We start from the raw sequence: 7,954 nt of genomic DNA, 5'->3' as shown, positions 1-7,954 counted from the left end.
ATAATATGAAAAAATATTTACAAATTAATATTTATTAAGAGCTATATTTATTGACAATAATGTCAGTAATGGCCCTCACAAATTTTTCATTAGCATATTGTAATGTGAAAAAAAATGTCATTACTATATGGAAAAAGTACTATAAATAAATATAAGGTTCAAGTACATTTATAAAGAACAATTGTGTACATCATAATTGTATTTTACTTTAATATCTGCTTATTTTAAAATAAATATATTATTTTTTATAAAAAATGTCACAATGCAAAAAAAGCTTACTAATCATAAACTGTATTTTTTTTTATATATATATAATAATTTTGGATTGAAATATAACCGTTGTTCGATTTATCCAAACACCAGGAGCAAAACATGCAAAATCACGTTCAACAAAAACAAAAAGTTCTTTGTTAATTGTATTGTTCAGCTTTTCATTGTATGCCCAAGTGTAAAGTATGCTACTCATAATCATTTTAATGGTGCTTTTGGAGAGTCCCAAGTTGTAGAGCGATGTGATTATTAAATTCATAAGAGGCACAAATTCCTCTCGAGACCATTTACCCATCACACCTGGGTTTTTTGTTGTCCATGTGCATGCTTACATCTACACCATTTGCATGTGAGCAAACATCTTAAGAACAAGTCTCATGGGAATCATTGCCATATGAGACGAAACGGTGAAAAGATCTGAAGTTCTCTGACTTTTGTCTAGTTTCACAGCAGCATCATAATCATGAACAACTCCTCAGTGTGCTGCACTTATGAAACACCCATGCTGGACCAATACCTTCCCCCTGTAATGTTCACGGAATTCATATTGGGCCTTATGGGGAATGTCCTCGCCCTCTCGATGTTCTTCTTCCACAAGGACACCTGGAAGCCCAATTCTATTTATCTTGCCCATCTAGCTCTGGCGGACTCATTGGTCCTTTTCTGCCTTCCTTTCAGGGCCGACTACTATCGCAGGGGCAAGGACTGGGTCTACGGAGATATGTTTTGCCGTGTTTTGCTGTTTCTTTTGGCCGCCAACAGAGCCGGCGGTATATTCTTCCTCACTGCCGTCGCCGTGGATCGATACCTGAAGATCATGCACCCTCTCAACCGCATCAACCGAATGGGTCTGCGCTACGCCCTGTGGGTCTCTTTTGGCCTGTGGGTTCTCATCATTGCCATGACTTGCTACCTGTTAACAGACCCACACTTCTACTATCTAAACAATCACACGCAGTGCGAGAGCTTCAACATCTGCTTTGGGAGTAACTCGCGGTTCACCTGGCACAACGTGTTCTATGTTATCCAGTTCTTTGTGCCCACGGCCATTGTAATCTACTGCACAACCTGCATTACATGGCAGCTGAAGAATAAGACAGTGGACACGCAAGGCAAAATCAAAAGAGCAGTGCAGTTTATCTTAGCAGTGGCTGTGGTTTTCGTGATATGTTTCTTCCCGAGCAACATCTCGCGTATCGCCATGTATGTCCTGAAGCTCTGGTATAACGAGTGCCACTATTTCAGTGATGCAAATGATGCGTTTAAAACCACTGTCTGCTTTACCTACTTCAACAGCGTGCTCAATCCCATCGTCTATTACTTTTCAAGCCCCGCGTTCAGTGGATCCCTAAGGAGAATCTACATGAAACTTCTAGGAAAGAAAATTGAAGAGTAACTATAGTTCTGTGACGATATTCAGGTAGACACTGGCCCTGTCCCAAATCATAAAGCTCTCGTAGTTCCTCAAAAAGTCCACAGTTTGGAAAAAGTGCATTCATAGGGGGCACTGGTGAGCTTGTTACTGAAGCCTAAAATGACAAATTGGACACTCTACAGTCTCATGGACTTACACACTTGCACGCAATTACAAAAAAGTGAATAAAGGGTGCCATTTGGGACAGGGCCACTATGTATAGTGGGATATTTATTCATTTAAATGTAAATGATACCTGCCAATATATATTCACGAGTTCACACTTACATATCATTTATAGAGAGTCAATTTAAATGCGTATTTGGCATGCTGTCCAGGGGGAGGGCTTCGAGCTCGCAATTTGGCCCGAACCAAGAATACCCCCCCCCCCCGTATGTAAGTGGTTAGAACTAAAAGTGTGGAGAAGGGGTGGTGGAGGGATGCTGGTAAACTGTCAGCAAACGGAGGTAAGACTGCTGTGTATATATACCTCTATTGTTGATAGCTGAGTGCTCTCATTATCTGAACGTGCTTCTCCCGAACCTTGTTAATAAAACATAATTTAGTTTAGTACATCTATATGAGACAACCTCCTAAAAATTTATTAACAAAAATGTTACACAATATTTATTGTACAACACATTATATATTAAATATTATAAATGTTATTTCTAAACATTTATTCCATATTTTTCACTGTCTGTTTGGAATACTGAGTTATTCACTGCTCCATCAATATGATTATCATTTTGTGTTGCCTTTTCAGTGTAGTAAACATATTTGTAATCGCCCTGCCCTTATGACTAATTACGATTGCATAGGCAAAATAAATCAATAAAGCATTTAATAAATGTCTTCAATTGTCCTCTTGGTTTTCTTGGTCTCTTGGATTCTTTTTTATTGGACAACGCTTAATTTTAATGTCTTAGAGCTGTTGTTCAGTTTGAGCAATAATTTCACAAGCATATTCTGAACAAATTTACTGCCTGAATTTATGATCTGTGTGCTTTAAATTGCCTGCTTTTCTGGATTTCGCGGGGGAAAAACACAGTAATAATATTCTTCTCATTAACTGATGAACCAGTTTGAATTCAATTAGGTGTGCATGATCTTTTTAGACAAATATTTGAGAAAATTGCAAAGAAACAGTTGAAAGAAGAAACATTTGCAGGCAAAAAATGACTGCTTATGTTGCAAAATTTTGTCTCCTAAACCCGTGATGTATATCTAATCCACATAAAGTCTTATGCAGAGTTTCTAATCAGTGTGAATGTATCCATGTCTTACCACTAAAATCCAGAAGAGGGAGTGTGGCAGACAGATTTTGAGTTTTGAAATGATGAGAGCAGGTGGGTCCTACAGGGCAATCTTGTTATTATGAATATATGTTAAAGCAGACATAAAACAGAAAAAGTAGAGAAAGAATAGAGAAAGTGTTTCAGAGGAAAACTGTGAAGTGAACAAAATTATAACAGAACTTATTACAAATTAAATATAGAGAATACGATCCTGATTTCAAACCTTAATATGTGCATTAAATCTGCATTTAATCTTTCTGTTCCTGTCCTCCGAACCTGTAAAATGCTGCTAGCATTTTTGCATAATATGCATTTTTATATAAGCTATTCTGGATCCGTCTAATTTCATTAGAGAAATGTACATTATTTGTGTTGCATATGGCCCTTATTATTAATTTTTTTGGCCATTTGAGCTTTAAGTGATTTAATTATTTTGTTGTATGGCAAATAATAATAAAATCTTTTATTTGGTCTAAAGAAAATATGAGCATATAAAGTACAACAATCTCTGCCCTTTTTCAGCGGCAATGGATCTGGAAGTATTTTTTTCGTTCATTTTTCCCATTGGGATTTTTAAAAAAGTTTCCGTTAAAGCATTATAAGCCATGAACCAAGCCAATCAGCTACGAGGTGAATCAGAACACTACAATCTTTGATTTGGAGCAAAAACGTATTTGAAAATCGAACAAAAATACAAAAGGTACAAGACTGTATACTTAACTACTACAATCCCATTGCGAACAGCATAATCAAATTGAAAATTATGAAGAAATATAAAACTACTCTTTTAAAATGTTGCTTATATAGTAAATAACAACATATTTGAAGTTTATTGTAAAATATGCACATTATATTCTAATATTTAAATATTTTGAGAGTGTAGGAAGATCGACTCAATTACATCTTTCGCAGCTCTTTTTGTACGGTTACCCTTTTTGGGCTCTGATTGGTGGAATTTTCTGTACAGCATAATGGGTAATGTAGTTTTCCCCCACTATTCAACATGCAAAATATCACTGATTAACAACCTCATAGCTCCCAGTAAGGTTGTCTTTAAAGGTTTATGTTATTGTTAAAAAATATATTTCCCTAAGGAGAATATGAATGAGCTTTTTACTGACCGTTGCACTCAATTAATTCACTCAAATGTGATTTGGTGTTTCTTTCCTTACATTGAAAACAGCAGTCAGAGCGTGAAAGCTGATTCCTCTCCAGTGAAGATGGAGAACAGATTTAGCTCAAGCCTGACATCAGAGGCTCACAGCTCAGGATCACGCTGATGGAAACAAGTGGAAGGCAGAACATACATCCCCTGACAAAAAACATGAACAGATCACATATGATTATTAACTCCATAAGAGGCACAAATGCCCCTTGAGACCATTTACCAACCACACCTGGGTTTGTTGTCCATGCGGATGCTTACAGCTACACCCTTTCTACACAAACTGGTGATTTTACAAGGATGCTACCCGGGGGTGGGCATTTGTGGGGTGGGCAATAAAGTCACATATGATTGTTAAGAAATACAATTCCAATAACAGTTTGCCAGGAAAAAACATTTTCTTTTATTAAATAATTTTTTTGTGGATTTTTGCCTTCATTTTTATAGGACAGTCACAGTTTTAGAGAAGAGGAACACTATCATCACAATGAAATTTGCAATGCAATCCTTGAATATATGGCATCACAAAAAAACCCTGATTTTATCAGGCTTATTAAAAGGCATAAACTAAAATAAATATTTTTGTGCTTGTTTATTTGATTCTCAAATAATCTACAATATCATTGTCGACAAAACCTTTTTTTTTTACTGGTAACACTTTACAATACAATAAGGTTTCATTAGTTAACAACTTTATCTGACATTAACTAAAATTAACAATACTTCTACAGCATTTATTAATCTTAGTTAATGTTAGTTTCAATGTTTACTAATACGTTATTAAAATCAAAAGTTGTATTTAACATTAGTTAATGCACTGTGAACTAACATGAACAAACAATGAAAGCCAGTATTTCTATTAACTAACATTAACAAATATTAACAAAGACAGTAACAAATGTATTGCTCATTGTTAGTTAATACATTAACTAATGTTAACAAATGAAACCTTATTGTAAAGTGTTACCGTATTACTGTAATTCAGTTAACTGTGATCATGAGCTTGCCTTACACATAACCAGTTATGATAGCGCTTTTGATAAAAGCTTAAAAATATGATTTGGAAACTATATCGACTGATTCCGATGACAAGAAATCAGTTGTTGGTATCAGCTACAAAAAAATCAAATCAGAGCATCCCTTCTCTGTAAGCTCAACAACACGCATATACATGTGAACATACATAAGACAAATACAATCACTGGTTTTACTGTAAAAGCTGTTTTCCCTTCTCTAGCAAAAAACAGTTAGAAGCGGATTTACTTAAAAGTAAAGTTGCTAGTAATGTGTCTAAAAATAAATAAGCAATCGTGTTACTATCTCAGAGAAGTATTTAGTAATCTGTAATGGATTTTTCTGAGTAACTTACCCAACCATCTGCCACAGATGAAGCAAAACGTCCAGCACTGATTACATCATAACCTATCAAAATAAAACATGAATTAGAACTTGATTCTTTCCGTTTTCAACAAAGAAAAATAAAGGAAACCTGTCGGTAGCAATACCAAGCGATGGGTAAATGACACTTATGCCACCGCTGTGGTAATGCACAATTCAGCTACACTCGTATACGAGGCCAAACTTACAAAAAAATGTATCACAACTAAAGTAAAATTGAAACAAGAACTAATCTAGACATGGTTCAACAACAATAGGTGTGTAAATAACGTTGGTAGGTTCTGTGGCCGCATCAAACAGTTCTCGACTACGCCTCTTCTATGCTTGAGACTTAAATAGCCAATAATAAAGTAGAAGGGAATATAAAAGCCAATCTAAGCTAAAACTTTAATTTGACTGACTTTCGATTGGATGGGCACTGCCCACCCTTGCCCACACGTAGCCACGCCTCTGGAGCAAACATCTTTAAGACCAAGTCTTGGGGGAATCATTGGCATATTCAGTACTGAGACCAGACACTAAAGATCTGAAGTTCTCCGACTCAGAATCATGGCCAACTCCTCAGTGTGCTGCGCGTTCGATGCACCCATCTTGGATGAAGTCCTACCTCCTATACTTTTCTTCGAATTCGTCTTTGGCCTTATGGGGAATGTCCTCGCCCTCTCGATGTTCTTCTTCCACAAGGACACCTGGAAGCCCAATTCTATTTATCTAGCTCACCTGGCTGTGGCGGATTCTGTGGTCCTTTTCTGCCTTCCTTTCAGGGCTGACTACTACCTCAGGGGCAAGGACTGGGTCTACGGAGATGCTTTCTGCCGCATTTTGCTGTTTCTTTTGGCCGCCAACAGAGCTGCTGGTATATTCTTCCTCACTGCCGTTGCCGTGGATCGATACCTGAAGATCATGCACCCTCTCAACCGCATCAACCGAATGGGTCTGCGCTACGCCCTGTGGGTCTCTGTTGGCCTGTGGGGTCTCATCATAGCCATGACTTGCTACCTGTTAACAGACCCACATTTCTATTATCGAAACAACCGCACACAGTGCGAGAGCTTCAACATATGTATGGGAAGCAATGCATTGTCCGACTGGCACAATTCATTCTACGTTATCCAGTTCTTTGTGCCCACGTGCATTGTTGTCTATTGTACAGTTTGTATTACGTGGCAACTGAAAAGTAAGACAGTGGACACACAGGGCAAAATCAAGAGGGCAGTGCAGTTTATTTTAGCAGTCGCTCTGGTTTTCATCATATGTTTCTTCCCAAGCAACGTCTCTCGTATCGCAGTGTGGGTGCTGAAGAGCTGGCATAACGAGTGCCACTATTTCCGTGATGCAAATGTGGCTTTTTACACTACTGTATGTTTTACCTACTTCAACAGTGTGCTCAATCCCATTGTTTATTATTTTTCCAGCCCCGCGTTCAGTGGATCCATCAAGAAAGTCTACATGAAACTTCTAGGGAAGAAAATGGAGGATGAGGACGATGAGAAGAACAATAGTTCTGTTACAGTATCAGCTAACGTCTCTTAAACAAAATGTAGTAAATGTAGTTTTGACATTAAAAAGTCACATAGTTTATAATTCATAATAATATTTATTCTGATGTAAACAATAGTTGCAACTGCATATTCATGTAAGCATTTATTTGACAACCTTCAGAAAACATTTAGCAATATTCTGTCTTTGGCGTTGGTCTGTTTATTTAAAATAATCACCTCCACAGATGACTTCAATAACATTTTAATAAATGTATTTAATGGTTCTCTATGTCTGATTATATAATTAAAAAAATATAAAATGTACTAAAATTAACACAATGTGCAAAAATTCAATGACAGTTTTTTTTATTGTTTTGTCTCTATCACTGCATGGCCCTGTGTTGTTGTTGCATTTACTGTATTTTTCCATGATAAAAGATTTTTTAAATCACAGTTACTACATGAAAAGTTACTTAATAAATTAGGAATTTTTATATGCCATGACTTTTTTAGTAAACATATTTAATTGAACTATAGTTAAGGCTTTGTATATAACAAAACAATAATATTGCTAATTATTTGTATTGTATTAATATAATATTGCATTATATAATAATAATATATAATATCAATATTGATTAGCAATAATATAAAATGTAATATTAGTATGTATTATATTAATTTAATACTGTTAAAAGTTAGGGTTATATATGTATATGATTGTTTAAAGTTGTAAATAGACACATTTAAAATGTCTATTGACATTAATATGAGTTTTAATATGGAATATTGAAATAGTAACATGTCGTTATGAAATAATGAATTAAAATCATATTCGTTCATTGTTTTACAAACGTATTGTCTTCCTGCCAAAAGTAGCTACCAACTGACAAACCCATTCATAAAAAAAATCTTTACAAGACTCCGT

General features: G+C 35.8%; 2 protein-coding genes across 2 annotated transcripts; both read left to right on the top strand.

Moving 5' to 3' along the window:
• Positions 1-733: 733 nt before the first annotated feature.
• Positions 734-1,666, top strand: LOC307119039 (hydroxycarboxylic acid receptor 2-like; the record flags this gene model as incomplete). Its single annotated transcript, XM_079805059.1, has 1 exon — positions 734-1,666. One exon carries the CDS (start codon positions 734-736, stop codon positions 1,664-1,666), a length of 933 nt encoding a protein of 310 aa, XP_079661185.1.
• Positions 1,667-6,094: 4,428 nt separating this feature from the next.
• On the top strand, positions 6,095-7,078 carry LOC307119038 (hydroxycarboxylic acid receptor 2-like; the record flags this gene model as incomplete). Its single annotated transcript, XM_079805058.1, has 1 exon — positions 6,095-7,078. One exon carries the CDS (start codon positions 6,095-6,097, stop codon positions 7,076-7,078), a length of 984 nt encoding a protein of 327 aa, XP_079661184.1.
• Positions 7,079-7,954: the final 876 nt, after the last annotated feature.

The sequence above is a fragment of the Gobio gobio genome, assembly GCF_949357685.1.
Source record: "Gobio gobio genome assembly, chromosome: 22".
NCBI lineage: Eukaryota > Metazoa > Chordata > Actinopteri > Cypriniformes > Gobionidae > Gobio > Gobio gobio.
The sequence above is the reverse complement of the archived record's forward strand: the minus strand, read 5'-3'. Positions and strand labels throughout refer to the sequence as shown.